Below are 17335 nucleotides of genomic sequence, written 5' to 3' on the forward strand. Positions count from 1 at the left end.
GACGAGGGAGAAGGGAAGGGAGGCCGCAGGCCCGTCTCGCGGGGGAGGAGGGGGGACGGAGACGAGGGAGAAGGGAAGGGAGACCGCAGGCCCGTCTCGCGGGGGAGGGGGGGCGGACGAGGGAGAAGGGAAGGGAGGCCGCAGGCCCGACTCCCTAGAGGGGCCCAGGATATTGGGAGGGAGGCCGGGCCCTGCTGCCCGTGTGGGGGGCGGGGCGGGCTCCCCCTGCGGGGGCTGCGATATCGGGGGAGGGGGAGTCGCGCCCGGCTCTCAGGGACGTTGCGGGGCGCTCGGCCCGGGCTCCAAGCCCCGCAGGCAGCCGGCTTCGCGGGGTTCAGGTCCCGTCTCACCTGCTGCCCCGGCTCCGCGGCACGTTCCTGGGGGCTCAGCACAGAGCGGGCGGCCGGGCGCCCCTGGGTCCCGGTCCCAGCAGCCCCTGCCCGCGATACTCACCCTCCTTAGGGGCCGATCTAGAAACTCCACACGGAGGCGGCGCGGCGCGGCCCGGCCCATCCCTGCCGCCCAATCATTGGCGAGGCCATTGCCCTTCCGGCTCGCTGATTGGACAGCATGAATATCAATTAGCAGGATGTTTGACTTCAGCCCCACCTTCCATCCGGCCCGGGTGTACGCTGGGAGTTGTAGTTCTCAGGGGGCGATGCCCAGGCTTCAGCATAACTCCCGCAGTTCCAGTCTAGGGAAGAACTTTAATGGCAGGCGTGTCACCTGGACAGAGGGCTTGAATGGGGCTCTCTGGGTGCCTGGCTAGCCCTGGGGCAGCAGAGCAGTGTGGCCATATAATATGTAAGCCCCCCAGACCAGTCTGGGCAACCATCTGAACTAGAAACTCTCAGACGCCAAAGGCTCCTCAGGTTTACCAAGAGAGATGCTGTCCCCCCCAGAGACATCTATCACTGTCCACCTTGGCTACCACAGCCCCAAACTTCCCATACACACTGTCCTTCTTAGCCTTCTCACAGGTAACCTCCAGAACCCCCCCACCACATACACACTCAGAGCTAACAATACCCTGCACTGGATGCTTGGGTTGAGCGAGGACCTGGATCTGGCCCAAATGTGCAATTCCTGTTTTGTGAGAAGTTTCAACGTTTGAAATTTGGTATCATTCTGAGACTAAGACTGAGAAACCTGGCCAGAGCTGGGTCTCCCTGGGCTTCCAGGCACTTGGCTCCACAGAAATGAGCCTGGAAGCTCTGAAATCCCTGGGTAACCCCGTTGGGGTTTAGAGAGCATGGCCCCTTTAAATCTTTCTCCTGGGGGGAGAGTGAGAAAAAAGGGGGGAAACTCCAGGGGGTGGCTCTGGAGCTGAGAGGGAGAGAGAGGCGGCAGCCCGCAGTCCTTCGCAAAGTGAAGCAGCAGAGAACCTGCCTAAAGCCTGGAAAGGACAGGGCGGCCGATCGGGGACACCCCAGGACAGGAGCCAGGAGGAGCACTGTGCCAGGGAGGAATCGCCCGAGAAGGATAGGCCGGAACTGGACCCAGAGCTGCATGGGGCTGTAAGTACTGGGTCTTGTGACTCTGCATTGGGAAAGTGGGGAGGTGGTCGCTCTATGTGGCTTTGCAGAGAGCGGCAGAAGAGGGCACCGGAGGGATTTGTTGGGGGAAAGTTCACTGGCGCCAAAGACGACCAGGAGCACCCAAGACTCACCACTGGACTGGAACTTTGCTCAGGACTCCTGAACTCTGTGTGCAGACACGTTGCTCAGTATCTGCCCTTTCAGACTGTGCTACCACTGGGCCCGTGGGGCCTTGGTTTGAATGCAACCCTGTTTTACTGCTCCCCCTATATTTACACTTGTTGCTTTTCTCCTCTCATCCCTCTGTAAATAAATATCTCCCTTTCTTATATCCATTGTACTTTTCCTGTGGGGGTGTGTGTTCACTCGGGGGGGGGGGGCGGGGAGTTGAAACAGGTGCCCCTGGGGTGGAAGGGATTTTTCCTGCTGCATTTCTGCGCATACCTTCTCTTGGCCAGAGCTGCCTGCAGAGCAGACTCCATCTTGGCCACGAGGGCGCTAAAGTTACACCTGATTTGAGTCAGAGTTCTTAGGGCTTGCAGACTCCATGCTATGGAGTCAGCAGCCAAGCCACAGTTAGAGAGGGGTTTCCAGGCGTGCCAAGCTCCTTGCTTCACAGCAAGGAGCTTGGAAGCCCTGGCATCACATATCTGTCCTGGAGCCGTGGACACGGGAGGCCTGGTGTCCATCAGAACCCTGGCTGCAAGTTCATTGAACTCGACTTGCTTTTGAAAGAAAATTCAGGTTCGATGAACCAGTATTTTCTGACAAAACAAAGTTTCATTGGAAAATTTCTGACCAGCTTCAGGTGGACCACTTCCTCCTTGAGATGGAAATAAGGATTCCCTCAGTAGAAAGGCAATAAGAAACCACAACCATGATGTACATCTTGGATTCTGCCACAATCCAAAACTACTCATGGAGACTTGCCCAGGCAGAGTTCTCTAAGGCACAGAAATGTTAGTGAGATACTACAGCCAACTCTTGTTATTATTGGGTGTATTTTGTAAAGCCCCAGCTGCTCGTGGCAAGAGGTTGCATGAGGCTCGCAGTTTTCATTTGAAATAAGTAAATTTCTAGCCTAGCCTTCATGTTTACAGAGAAAAGCTTGAAAATGTAAAGCAAGTGCACCCTCCTCACAGCTTGGAAACCAGAAGGCAAATATAAAGAAACCAAAATGTATTATTCTTTTTTATTAATCTCATGACTTTTAAACCAATCTCATGTTTTTGGGGGGCCTGGATCATGATTTTTGAATGGAGGGAGTGGATATAGCATTGCCAACTCCTTGGTGCTGGATTCTGGGGTTGAGAGTAGGCAGTTTAGTTGAAGAAATTATTTGACATCCAGGAAAATACCATTTCCCTGTCTGTCCAATCAAAACAGCTCACATTTTGAATATTAAATACTTGTAATGAGTTAGTTGTGAACATCCCATATATCAAGAATTATTCACAGAAATTACATAGCGAATAATTTTGAACAATTAATACATTTTGGAAAATCACAATCTGAACAGCAAAAAAATGCAAAATTTGTAGAACAAATTATTCATTATGAATTATCTGCCCAGCTGTAGCTTCAGTTCAATATGATGGGGATACATGCATTGTCACAATATGTTGCAATGGGCCAATGTAGTGTGTGGACCTAAACATATGATGTAAATCTGACACTCAGTTATCTGAGATTATCACAATCAAGATGGTTAACCTTGGTTTTATCCTGTGTGCTCTGCTATATGCCCCTAAATTCCCTATTCCTCCCTTGGCTTATTGGGTTAACCAAGTAAGTTATCTGAATTGTGTCCTAAATTAGCAGGATGATCACAACTTCTGGTAGGGAATTTCACAGCCTAGGGTTCTCCAGTGAGAACACTCTTCCTCCAGCCTTTTTTGAATTTCATCTGGAGGACACCTACCGCATTGTCATCCTTGCTTGCTGCTGCCAGGGGCATGGGGCACAAAAGGAGAGATGGTCACTGAGATAGTCAAAGCCCAAGAGTCAGGATCAAGCTATCAGAACAGCATCTTGGAGGAAGTGAGCCACAGTGTGATGTGCCTGTGGCAACATCCATAAAGCGTTCCTGATCAGCTCTCTGTCTTTAACTTTCTTTCACTCTCAAAATGCTAGGTACAGCTGCATGGTTAAGGTGTGCTATTCAACTCCATAACATCCCAGGGTTCTGACTGTTCGCATTACTATTTGTATTATGGTAGCACTGAGAGGTCCAAGTCAAGACTGGGTGCTGGACAAACACAAAGGAAAATATAGTTCCTGTCCCAAAGAGCTTGTCAGCATTGGCTATTGCTCAACCAGGGCTGGCTCCAGCATTTCTGCTGCCCACAGGCAAAAAAAAAAAAAAAAAAAAAGCCGCGATCGGCGGTGGCAGTTCAGCAGCAGGTCCTTCGCTCCTAGAGGGAGTGAGGGACCTGCCGCCCCCGAATTGCTGCAGGTGCCGCCCCTCTCCCTTGGCCACCCCAAGCACCTGCTTGTTTGCTTGTTAAGCTGGTGCCTGGAGCCGGCCCTGTGCTCAACCTCTTACAGGCCTCATTTTCACAGTTCTCTCTCTCACTGATCACACTATCCAGCTCTTTCTCTTTCAGCATTGCCGCTCCCACTCTTTTCTCCCTGAATTGTTCCTACTGAACTTCTGCCTCAATGCTACACTGGCTTCCTGATACCCTTTAACCCCATTGGCTCAATAGAACTCTTCAAATTATCTGCAGTATATCCAGGGCTGGCAACATTTTTTATTAATGAAAAATACAGCACATTTCATAAGTATTGCAGATAGTGGAAAAGATTTTCACAGCTAGATGGCAACAAAAGAATTCCTTAACCCATTAGATTTCCTTTGGTAAAAGGAAAGAATTGTAATGCAATATGAGCATTAAGAGCAGCTCCCTGTATTTAATGTCAGATACAATCTGATTCAATTTCAATATTTGCAATGGCAATAATTAAATATCTTGTAAATGGCACAAATTTAAGATAGAAATACATTACATATTCTTACTGCTGCACAGATTTTAATTGAGATTTACATCCCCTCTGGCATTATGCCTACATAGCCTTATGACTTGAAGGTTCATTTATGGAAATAGCATAGAAATGATCATAGATGTCAAATTAATTCTAGGTGTCTAACAGAGTTTTGATTGCTTCTGAAAACTGCTCTCTAAAGAGAATAAGGTATGTTACTTTCTCTTATCATCACTTTGATATGAAGGGAATTTGCTTCTTGAGCAACTTCACTTGAGTGGGACTAGTATGTGCTTAAAGTCAGGCCCATGTTTAAGTACCATACTGAATTGGGGCCTAAATCATTATAATCATCTCAGTTTTACAAGGGAGGCAGAGAGCCTGACTACACTTGGAAATTTCCTGTATTGGACCCTGGGATGCAAACCTGGTTTCCTCCCTAGCTCCTCCACAACCAGTGTTGAAACTGGTTGACCTACTGGTATGGGCAGCTAATCACATTCTGTACTTATTGTAAGATCATTGATCCCTATTCTAAACTCTGGTTGATCACATCCTGTGAAAAGCTAAATGCAGAAGTAAAAATTCTGTTTGTTTCACATATTTTTACTTTTTATTTCAGAAAATGAACATAGCAAACAACTGGCATAGCATATAACAATGGCAGGGTATACACTGAAAGTCCTCTCTACAACATTCTTACCTGTTAGTTTGTTACCACAAACACATTTCAAAGTAAATATTTAATCCATTACATGTTTTAATTCTAAATGGAAAAATGTCTCAACACAGATTTAAAATACAAGTTACCAAATTCTGCTTCAGTTATGCCAACCATAATTTGACTCTGCAGCCTACACATATGAGAAAGAGGGCTAAATTCAACCCTGGCATTAGCAGTCACAGTAGAAGTGCTCCCACCTCCACCAGGTCTGGATTTTTTCCAGAGTCATTTCATTTTACATATTATCTCAATATACAAGAAGTGGCTCCAATTCTTGCAGCCTGATATGCAGTCATTTTCTGAGCTGTTTCTCTGGACATTAAGCCATTCTGAAGCATCTTGAACTGTTGTTCCCGACTCTCTTCCAACTCTTTCCAGTGGGGCTCTTGCAGAGAGTTCTGCAGAAATGAAAGACAGATGATCATAGTACAAACATGAGTGACTAATCAGATTATGGAATGAATTTTCAGACAATCTGGATGGCTGGCAGACAAATATTCCATTTGATACCATCATTGGGGCAAGCACAGCAACTTCATAATGGCCGTGATGAATAGAAACAAACTGAGGTTGGGTGCACAATTTGTTTAATCTAGAAGGGGTTCTCACAAGAAATCTTTTGGTGGCCTTAGAGTGCGGCCACCAGCTCTTGATGGTGGCTGCTCTGACAATTTTTCCTAAAATACTTACTTAACTTTAGGAAAGAAAATAAATATGCACATATCCATGTCCAAATCATTGTAATTTATTTATGTAACGTTTTTTTTCAGACTCAAAAGTAATGTACAGTTGTCTCTATTCTTTACTGGACCTAAACAGAATAGAAACAAAATAAGCTGCTTTGCATGTTCTTCTCTTTTTTGTTGTTGTTTCTTTTGTTTTCTTAGTTGCTGTTTTTTTTTGACTTGCTAGCTAGTAAGTCTGCTCCTGTGAAAACTGATATTTGTAGGTTTGGTAATATCGCTTTTCACCGCAGACTTACTCAGCCCGGGCAAGCTGGAGGACAAATTAAGCTCTGAATGGAGAGGTGGGTAGGGAGGCAGCAGGGGCCAGGAGCAATGGAGGTCTGGGGAAGGGCAGCAGGGGTCATGGGTGATGCGGGGAGGGGTGAGCACAGGGCTGGAACCCAAAGCCCTGCGGCTGGGGGATGGAGCCTGAAGCCCTGCGGCTGGAACCCGAAATCCCATTGCCGGAGCCTGCTGCCCAATGCCCCAAGGCTGAAGCCTGAGCCCCACTTAGGATGACCAGATGTCCCAATTTTATAGGGACAGTCCCGATTTTTGGGTCTTTTTCTTATATAGGTTCCAATTATCCGCCACCCCCTGTCCTGATTTTTCACATTTGCTGTCTGATCACCCTAGCCCCATTTCCCCTTCCCTTGGAAAGGGGGGAACTCACACTGGCTGCCTGCTAGTCTGGTTTTTGTGGCTCCAGAGGGGGCCAGGGCCCAACTCCTACTGGTGGCTCCAGGGAAGGGGTGAATGCTTTGCCGCCCCCCCTCCAATCACTGCCCAGGAGGCTGTGGCCACAAAAAAAAAAAAAACCCTGGTGGCCACATGCGGCGACGGTGTCTACATTTGAGAAACGCTGACTAGATTGAGCACAGTACAAAATCTTAGGTCAAGACAAAACCAAACTACATTTGGATTGTTATTCTCCATTTTCTCTTTCTTATGTTATCTCCCTCTCAGAAGTTTATCCTGATAGTCCTATTTCAACACTCAGATGCATACATATATTTCCTGTATCAAACTTTACAGGTGTTCTGATTCAACGGTTAGGTTCACAAAGACTGTATTCCAGAAAAGACCTGCATTGACAGACAAAGCAACGTTATCATCTAATTGCCTCCAACAATGCTAGAACAACTTCTCTCTTTTACAACACATTTGTCTTCAGTTTTCTAAACTGTAATATAAATTCTATTTTGTTATTAATTTATCAGTGTTAAAAATGTGTGTGTGGACCAAATTCTGCACTCATTCACGCCTGTACAAACCCACTGAGTTCAAAGGGCTTACATAGGTGTAAGTGAGGCCAAAATTTGGTCCTGGCATTTCAACACCAAGAGGGGAACTTCTATTTTCAGTGTATTCAGGACTAGAGAGGTAAGGCATCAAAAAGGTGGGCAGTACAAGCGGCATGCATGTTGGAGTTATTGCACAGAAAAAGGGCTTACTATCCTGCTAGATACTGGACCACTTTCTGCTCTAAGTTAAACCCATACAACACAATTGGACTAAATGGGTGCTGGGTGTAACTGACAAGAGTTTGCCTTGTTCTCTGAAATAAAATTTGGCCAGGGCTGTGTAGGCCCAAGCAGCAATGATGACGACTAGAGCAAACCTAATATCTTCTGCTGACCTGTGTTTTATTTATACTTTATATTGAATTAAAAAGTGATTTTTAGTGCTGTGTGCCTTAGGACTTGAGTGGAAGGAAGAGAAAGAGGACTAACATATTGTGATATTTAAAGTGTAAAGTTAAACAAAAGAGTAGAACTTCACAACAGTTATGGAACTCTTAGGCTTCAAATGATAGCTGCATTTACAGTCTTATTCTACATTTATACTGTCAAGGATCCTATCTATAAATTTATAATTCTTTTTTATTTATTTCAAAATGTGTCTTTGTAGTGATTTGAATATCTTTATTACACTGCAGTTTTCCTTTGAGGCCTCTAATTATTGCATTTGCCCTTCTGTAAGGCCTCTATTATGGAAAGCACCCCTATTTAGAGCCCACTTAAATACTTTCCTGAATAAAGCCCCAAATACTTTTCTTTGCTGAAATGGGATGGTCTTAAGTATGTGCTTAAAGTTAAGCACATGCTTAAATATTTTACTGGATTTGTCCCTTAAATGGAGATTCTGAAGCTGCAGTGAGCAATCCTGTGAAAGGCTTATATCGGTGGTTCTCAAACTGTGGGTTGGGACCCCATTTTAATGGGGGTCACCAGGGCTGGTGTTAAGACTTGCTGGGGTGTGGAGCCAAAGCCAAAGCCTTAGCACCACTGCCCAGGGTTGTGTAGTAATTTTTGTTGTCAGAAGTGGGTCAAGGTGCAATGAAGTTTGAGGACACCTGGTTTACATGATTGTACTATTTATATCTGAAAAATACAGCTTTCCCCTAGGCTGTGAATTCAGCTCTGCCAAGTCTCCTAACAAAAAAGGCTATAGTTATTATTTCAATAGATTAGCCCATTTATCTCTAATCTTCCTATCACAAGGTCACGGCAACTGCACCTGTATTTCCCCTTTGTGGTCCCTTAAGGCTATCCCGACTCCCCAGCCATCACCTCTGTTGGGTAGACGCTCACATCTCTATCCCTCTGAACCAAGATTTTTCCAGGCTGTACAGTTCCCTGTCTACACTAAGGGTATGTCCACATTATGAAATTAGGTCGAATTTATAGAAGCCGGTTTTATAGAAATTGTTTTTATACAGTCGATTGTGTGTGTCCCCACATAAAATGCTTTAAGTGCATTAAGTCGGCAGACCGCGTCCACAGTACCGAGGCTAGCGTCGACTTCCGGAGCGTTGCACTGTGGGTAGCTATCCCACAGTTCCCGCAGTCTCCGCCGCCCATTGGAATTCTGGGTTGAGATCCCAATGCCTGATGAGGCAAAAACAGCGTCGCGGGGGATTCTGGTTACATGTCGTTAGCCTCCCCCTCCCTCCCGTGACAGTAACAGCAGACAATCATTTTGCGCCTTTTTTCCTGGGTTACCTGTGCAGACGATATACCACGCCAAGCATGGAGCTCGCTCAGCTCACCGTCACCATATGTCATCTGGGTGCCGGCAGACGTGGTACTACATTGCTACACAACAGCAGCTAATTGCCTTTTGGCAGTAGATGGTGTATTACGATTGGTATCCATCGTCGTCGTATTCTTCAGTGAGTTCAGTCAGAGGCGCCTGGGCAGACATGTTTTGTCTCCTGGAGACTCAATCCTGCCGGCAGTCCGATTGCACCGTCTTGACGATGATGGCTAGCAATCGTAATGCAGCATCTTTTGGCAAGCACCCAGAAGATGCCGATGGCTATCAGTCATGCTGCACTGTAAAAGATAGATGGACCAGATTTGTTCTTTATTCATTTGCTTCCCCCTCCCTCTGTGAAATCAATGGCCTGCTAAACCCAGGGTTTTGAGTTCAATCTTTGGGGGAGCCATTCTGTGTGACAGTTGTTTGTGTTTTTCCCTGATGCACAGCCACCTTTGTTGATTTTAATTCCTTGTAAGCCATATCATCACTCGCTCCTCCCTCCCTCTGTCAGACAATAGTTTCGCGCCTTTTTTCAGCCCAGACACCATAGCACTGGGATCATGGAGCCCACTCAGATCACCGCGGCAATTATGAGCACTATGAACACTACGCGCATTGTCCTGGAGTATATGCAGAGCCAGAACATGCCAAAGCAAAACCAGGCAAGGAGGCGATTGCAGCGCGGCGATGAGATTGATGAAGAAATTGACATGGACATAGACCTCTCACAAAGTACGGGCCCCAGCAATGTGCAAATCATGGTGTTAATGGGGCAGGTTCATGGTGTGGAACGCCGATTCTGGGCCCAGGAAACAAGCACAGACTGGTGGGACCGCATCGTGTTGCAGGTGTGGGACGATTCCCAGTGGCTGCGAAACTTTCGCATGCGTAAGGGCACTTTCATGGAACTTTGTGACTTGCTTTCCCCTGCCCTGAAGCGCCAGAATACCAGGATGAGAGCAGCCCTCACAGTTGAGAAGTGAGTGGCGATAGCCCTGTGGAAGCTTGCAACGCCAGACAGCTACCGGTCAGTCGGGAATCAATTTACAGTGGGCAAATCTACTGTGGGGGCTGCTGTGATCCAAGTAGCCAATGCAATCAAAGACCTGCTGCTATCAAGGGTAGTGACTCTGGGAAAAGTGCAGGTCATAGTGGATGGCTTTGCTGCAACGGGATTCCCTAACTGTGGTGGGGCGATAGACGGAACCCATATCCCTATCTTGTCACCGGAGCACCAAGCCAGCGAGTACATAAACCGAAAAGGGTACTTTTCAATGCTGCTGCAAGCCCTGGTGGATCACAAGGGACGTTTCACTAACATCAACGTGGGATGGCCGGGAAAGGTACATGATGCTCGCGTCTTCAGGAACTCTGGTCTGTTTCAAAAGCTGGAGGAAGGGACTTTCTTCCCGGACCAGAAAATAACCGTTGGGGATGTTGAAATGCCTATCATTATCCTTGGGGACCCAGCCTACCTCTTAATGCCATGGCTCATGAAGCCGTACACAGGCAGCTTGGACAGTAGTCAGGACCTGTTCAACTATAGGCTGAGCAAGTGCAGAATGGTGGTAGAATGTGCATTTGGATGTTTAAAAGCACGTTGGCACAGTTTACTGACTTGGATAGACCGCAGTGAAACCAATATCCCCATTGTTATTGCTGCTTGCTGTGCGCTCCACAATATCTGTGAGAGTAAGGGGGAGACATTTATGGCGGGGTGGGAGGTTGAGGCAAATTGCCTGGCCGCTGATTACACGCAGCCAGACACCAGGGCGGTTAGAAGAGTACAGCAGGGCGCGGTGCGCATCAGAGAAGCTTTGAAAACCAGTTTTGTGACTGGCCAGGCTACGGAGTGAAACTTCTGTTTGGTTCTCCTTGATGAACCACCCCCTGGGTTCACTCTACTTCCCTGTAAGCTAACCACCCTCCCCTCCCCATTTTGAGCACCGCTTGCAGAGGCAATAACATTATTGTTACTTCACATTCATGGATTCTTTATTAATTCATCACACAAATAGGATAACTGCCAAGGTAGCCCGGGAGGGGTGGGGGAGGAGGGAAGGACAAGTTTAAAACTTTAAAACTTTAACACTTATTGAAGGCCAGCCTTCTGATGCTTGGGCAATCCTCTTCTTGGGCGTCTGAGTGAGGAGGCTGCGAAACTTGGGGAGGAGGGCTGTTGGTTACACAGGGGCTGTAGCGGCGGTCTCTGCTCCTGCTGCCTTTCCTGCAGCTCAACCATATGCTGGAGCATATCAGTTTGATGCAGCAGCAGCCGGAGCATCGACTCTTGCCTTCTATCAGCAATCTGATGTCACGTATGCTCTTCAGCCCGCGATTCAGCCCGCCACCTCTCCTCTCATTCATATTGTGCTTTTCTGCACTCTGACATTGTTTGCCTCCACGCATTCTGCTGTGCTCTGTCAGCATGGGAGGACATCTGGAGCTCCGAGAACATATCATCCCGAGTCCGCCGTTTTCTCCTTCTAATCTTCACTAGCCTCCACTAGACTTTGTTCCTAAAGAACATTCTTGTCTGGCACATTGTTCAAAATAGTCCTTTGTAACCCCAAGTCTCACATCCGTTACATCTCTCCCCTTGAGAGGTTACATACAATTCTGGCCCACAATAAGAAATAAACCATTCATTTAATACAATGGCTCCCAAAATTACTTAACTTAATTCAGTAAGGTCTCCCAAGAATATTGCAAGAAATTGCCATATCTGTCACACTTCCATTGTGCTAACTGAAACTTAAAAAAAAATTCCATCATGACTATTTATTGTACTTATTTACTTACTTCATATGACTTCCAAGATCTCCCTGGCCCTGCACCATCTTTCTGGGGTGTAATCTTTAAGATTTCAGCTTGCTTTTTACGCTCCATAGTTTTCTCTGTAATCTTTTTCTGTAGATCTAAAACACGTTCATTTTTCACAGGTCCTTCAGTTAACTGGGACTTTATTTTCTTCTCTTCCTGCCTGCAAGGGAAAAAATAAAGAAAAAAGGGGAAAAATAGATGGACAAGATCTACAAAATAAATCCAATCCAGATTATTTAGAATCAAAATAAATTACTTTGCAAATCATGAGTTAATGCACCAGCCTTTTACCTCTGGTGACCAGTTAGATTCAAATCAGGTTACATTATATGAGGAAATGAATGTGGTGTTCTCAGCTTGATTCCTGTTGTTCACATAATACCACTAACCAGTATGGAACAATTCAGCATAATCTGAAGTCCCTTCTCAGCGAATGCAAAGACTATAATATAATATGTCCATATTGCAGCTGGGGTGTGTGAATGGCAGCTTGTGTAGATGTACCCATGCTAGCTGTACTGTAGCTAGCTTGCTAAAAATAGAAGTGAGGACACCACAGTACAGTCTTCAGTACATGGTACATACTTATGTGTACAGCCAGTACTGAAGCCTGAGTCACAGAGTCCTCCCTTCTATTTTTAGTGCACTAGCTACAGTATGGCTAGTGTGGCTACATCTACCCAAGCTTCCATTCACAACCTCACTATAATGTAGATGCACCTAGGGCAATGGTCCCAAACTTTTTACCTCACCCCCACTTACTCCTTTTCACGGTCCATCCCTGGCCTGCTGGAGCCGAGGTTGGGAGCATGGCTGCGGCTCTGAGGGGGTGGGATATGGACAGGGGTAAGGGGTCCAAGGCTGGGGCAACAGCTTGGCACAGGGCTGGGAGCAGAGCCTTGTCCGGGGGCCAAGGCTGGGAGTCGGTTCCTAGGTTGTATATTAGGAAAAACTTTTTCACTAGGAGGGTGGTGAAGCACTGGAATGGGTTACCTAGGAAGGTGGTGGAATCTCCTTCCTGAGAGGTTTTTAAGATCAGGCTTGACAAAGCCCTGGCTGGGATGATTTATTTGGGGATTGGTCCTGCTTTGAGCAGGGGGTTGGACTAGATGACCTCATGATATTCTGATGATTCTATGATTCATGGGACTGGGAGCAGAGCCCTGAGCACTGGGCCAGCAACTGGGGCCTGAGCCAGGAGCAGAGCTGGATGGTGCTCCCTCCCCACCCCCCATGGGGGCTAGCCAAGGCCTTTGTGCCCACCTGCAAACATTCTTCACGCCCCACAGTTTGGGGACCTCTGAGCTAGGGTGACCAGATAGCAAGTGTGAAATATCAGGACAGAGGGTGGAGGGGGTAAAAGGCACCTATAAAAGACAAAGCCCCAAATATCGGGATTGTATGTCTTTATAAAATCGGGACATCTGATCATCCTAGATGTACCCTAATGGTGTAGAAGGGACAATGTAGCAGTAAAGTAACAAACAAGAGAGTTGAAGAAACTCTGGGATACCTACTTTATTTTACACTCTCCTGCTGTTTTTTCCCCTCTGCTACTCCTACTCTGCTACCCCCTTGGAGTGTAAGTTGTATCAGTTTATGCTCATTTAGGGTACGTCTTCACTACCCGCCATATCGGCGGGTAGCAATCGATTTATCCGGGATAGATATATCACGTCTCATTAAGATGCGATATATCGATCCCCGAACGCGCTCACCGTCGACTCCGGAACTCCACCAGAGTGAGCGGCGGTAGCGCAGTTGATGGGGGAGCCGTGGCCGTCGATCCCGCGCCGTGTGGACCCCAGGTAATTCGATCCAAGATACTTCGACTTCAGCTACGCTGTTCGCGTAGCTGAAGTTGCGTATCTTGGATCGATCCCCCCTCCCGCAGTGTAGACCAGCCCTTAGGGCTTGTCTATATGAACACGTAGTTCACAGTGAGCAGAAGTGTAAATCTATCTTGCCCTAGCTTGCTGCATACTGAAGCCATGTCTACACTTACTGGTAGATCCGTATTGCTGCGATCAATGCAGCGGTGTTGATTTAGCGGCTCTAGTGAAGACCCGCTAAATCAATCTCAGAGCGCTTCTGGTCAACTCTGGTACTCCAGCTCCCCGAGAAGCATAAGGGAAGTCATCTCCTGTTGACACAACACGGTGTAGGCACCACGGTAAGTCGACCTAAGCTATGTCAACGTCAGTTATATTATTCACATAACTGGAGTAGCATAACAGGTCGACTTACCCCAATAGTATAGACAAGGCCTTACTGTCCATATGAACTGCTGCCAGGAACTAAACGTTTCCTGGTGTGCTTTAATCTACTCTTGTTTCAAAACTAAATATTTATATAGACAAGCCCTTACTTCCTATAACCTCAACTTACTAACACCCCTTGTTGGGTAGGCTTCTCCAACTTACATTCATATACCCACTTACTGACATGTAACTTGCACTTCTATTTACATCACCTTTGAATCTGGCTCAGTGACTAGCTTTAGATCACAGTATTAAGATCACATTCTGGACAGTTATACCTTTCAGGTAAAATTCAAACCTAAAGTAAGAGGTTGGAACTCTACTGACGCTAATGGCATCACAACTGCTTATACACCCCTACCCCTTGTGACGAAGTTCCTCCTCTATCTTGGTGGGTCCTGCGCTTATTGGCGGATTTTCTTGCCTCAGAGATTCACCATGTGGGTTGGGGAACAGCCCAGAGACCTTCCCCTCTGGAAGAACCCACAGTCCAGGTCAACTGGGAGGTTTGGGGGGAACCCGGGCCCGCCCTCTACTCCGGGTTCCAGCCCAGGGCCCTGTGGACTGCAGCTGTCTATAGTGCCTCCTGTAACAGCTGCATGAAAGCTACAACTCCCTGGGCTACTTCCCCATGGTCTCCTCCAAACACCTTCCTTATTCTCACCACAGGACCTTCCTCCTGGTGTCTGATAACGCTTGAGCTCCTCAGTCCTCCAGCAGCACACCCTCTCACTCTCAGCTCCTTGCACCTTTTGCTCCCAGCTCCTCACACTTGCACCACAAACTGAAGTGAGCTCCTTTTTAAAACCCAGGTGCCTTGATTAGCCTGCCTTAATTGATTCTAGCAGCTTCTTCTTAATTGGCTCCAGGTGTCCTAATTAGCCTGCCTGCCTTAACTGATTCTAGCAGGTTCCTGATTACTCTAGTGCAGCCCCTGCTCTGGTCACTCAGGGAACAGAAAACTACTCATCCAGTGACCAGTATATTTGCCCTCTACCAGACTCCTGTACCCCACTGGTCTGGATCTGTCACACCCTATAAAAGGCGACCCGATATAACACAAATTCGGATATAACACAGTAAAGCAGTGCTCCAGGGGGGCGGAGCTGCGTGCTCCGGCAGATCAAAGCAAGTTCAATATAACACAGTTTCACCTATAACGCGGTAAGATTTTTTGGCTCCTGAGGACAGCGTTATATCAGGGTAGAGGTGTACAAGGTTTGATCTGGCCCTTTCTCTCAGTTGATAGGGCTAATGGAACTTGTTTGTGATGATCACAGGTACATTTAACTGTTGAACATGGAGTTTTGTAAAAGGATTTATGTGGTACAGTATTTCTCAAATGATTTTCCTGAAAATTTGAACAAAATTGCTATTTACCTGTCTAAGGCAGGGTGTGGGTTGGTGCTCTGGATGGCTAATAGTGTATCTGTTACTCTGAGTGTGGCAGGCCAAATTTCACAAAAGGGCCACACCCGTGGAAATATTTAATACAATATAAATACATCCCCCCCCGCCGTTCTTATTCTTCAATCTTTTTAGTGTAACCCAGACTCTTTCAAGGGCTAGGGTCATTGACAAACAAACATAAGGTCTCCTTCTCAGGGGTGCTTTTCCCCCAGGCTCTGAGATCACTATGTCACCACAGAAGGTCTATATCAAATCCCTTAGACATTCAGACACTCCCCATCTCTTAGAGAGGCTGTTTTTGGACATCCTGTTCTCTTCAAGTCTCTTATTATTCGAAGGGCAGGAAGCGCATTGTACAGCCAGTCCCTTTTATAGCAGGCATTCCCGGGGCTCGAGACTACAGGCTCAGCAGTCTTCAAGAACTGAGTGCAAAGAAACTTTGATCCAACCAATGCTTTGAAGTTGAATCTTGGCCATAAATAAGGGCAGCCATTTAGATTTGCTTCCCACATGTGTAGCTGCCTTCCTGAGACTCTCCCTGAACTGCCATATTTCTTGCTCTGAAAACTATACCTGGGCTTGGGGTAAGGAATGAAGTAATGAGCACACCTCTACCACCAAGATGGCCCAGTGCTTGGATGAGATCAGCTTATGAATGAAGAGTAGCTTGCTGAAACTGAATCTGAGCAAAACAGAGGTAACACTGGGGTGCAGAAGAAAGTATTTTTAAGAGCTTGCCGCCACGGTGCATCCTTCTTTGGTTGAAGAGTCACATCCATAATTGGTCACTTCAATCTGTAGTCTCTTGGATTCCTTGATGATGCTGAGCTGTTGAATAGCAACAGCTGTGAGTAAAAAAAGACAGGGTCTTTCTGCCATCTCCAGTTGGCTAGAAGACTCTGTCCCATCCTGGAGGATGAAGTCCTGGACTGAGTTATTCATACCTTTGTCACCTTTCGGCTGGACTACAGCAATGTGCCTATAACTGGGCATAAAACCTTCAGCACTTATGAAGCACCCACTAGTTCAGAACACTGCAGTGCATTTCCTCAGCAATACAGGCTACCACGAGAACATCACACATGTGTTCTTTACACTGGCTTCCCATACAATGTCTAATCAAGTTCAAGATCTTGGTCCTTATCTTCACGGTGCTCCATGGCTGGGCCCAGGGTATCTAAAAGACCGTGTAAAGCTGCAGGACAAAGACTATGGTCAATGTCTCTGCCTCTCTGGCACAATGGAACTCTCTACAATAAGGGTATGTCTACACTACGGGATTAATCCGAATTTATATAATTCAGATTTGAAAAACAGGTTGTATAAAGTCGAAATGAATGCGGCCACACTAAGCACATTAATTCGGTGGTGTGCGTCCAAGTACCGGGGCTAGCGTCGATTTCTGCACCGTTGCACTGTGGGTAGCTATCCCATAGCTATCCCATAGTTCCCGTAGTCTCCCGCGCCCATTGGAATTCTGGGTTGAGATCCCAGTGCCTGATGGGACAAAAAACATCGTCGCAGGTGGTTCTGGGTACAGCCTCACCTCCTCCCTCCCTCCCTCCCTGCATGAAAGCAACGGACGGCAGACTACCATTTTCGCGCCTTTTTTCCTGGGTGGGTGAACACTGCAGACTCCATACCACGGCAAGCATGGAGCCCGCTGAGCTCAAGACAGCAGTCATGAACATTGTAAACACCTCGCGCGTTCTCGTGGAGTTTATGCTCAGCCAGGACCAGAAAAACGAGGCGAGGAGGCAGCGGCGGCGGCAGCGCAGCGACAAGCATGATGAGGACATTGACATGGACATGGACACGGACACG

General features: G+C 47.0%; 2 protein-coding genes across 8 annotated transcripts in view; both read right to left on the minus strand.

Annotated features, from left to right (window-relative positions):
- The window catches only part of RNF4 (ring finger protein 4), a 39760-nt gene extending 39261 nt beyond the window's left edge, over window positions 1–499 (minus strand). For 3 of the 7 annotated variants that reach the window (XM_034770995.1, XM_034770989.1, XM_034770994.1), the window contains exon 1: window positions 351–466. The gene's annotated coding sequence lies outside the window, so the exon portion shown is untranslated. Of the gene's footprint in view, window positions 1–350 lie in introns of all 7 variants that reach the window. The other 4 variants (XM_034770992.1, XM_034770990.1, XM_034770991.1 and 1 more) reach the window with 4 other exon arrangements.
- A 4058-nt stretch (window positions 500–4557) lies between these two features.
- Window positions 4558–17335, minus strand: part of CFAP99 (cilia and flagella associated protein 99) — a 96098-nt gene continuing 83320 nt past the window's right edge. Inside the window, exons 15-16 of the mRNA XM_034772812.1 lie at window positions 11820–12000; window positions 4558–5645 (exon numbers count right to left, since the gene is read on the minus strand). Coding sequence (XP_034628703.1) covers window positions 5490–5645; window positions 11820–12000 — 337 coding nt within the window. The 3' untranslated portion in view covers window positions 4558–5489. The remainder of the gene's footprint in view (window positions 5646–11819; window positions 12001–17335) is intronic.

Source organism: Trachemys scripta, chromosome 5 (genome assembly GCF_013100865.1).
Source record: "Trachemys scripta elegans isolate TJP31775 chromosome 5, CAS_Tse_1.0, whole genome shotgun sequence".
Classification (NCBI taxonomy): Eukaryota; Metazoa; Chordata; order Testudines; family Emydidae; genus Trachemys; species Trachemys scripta.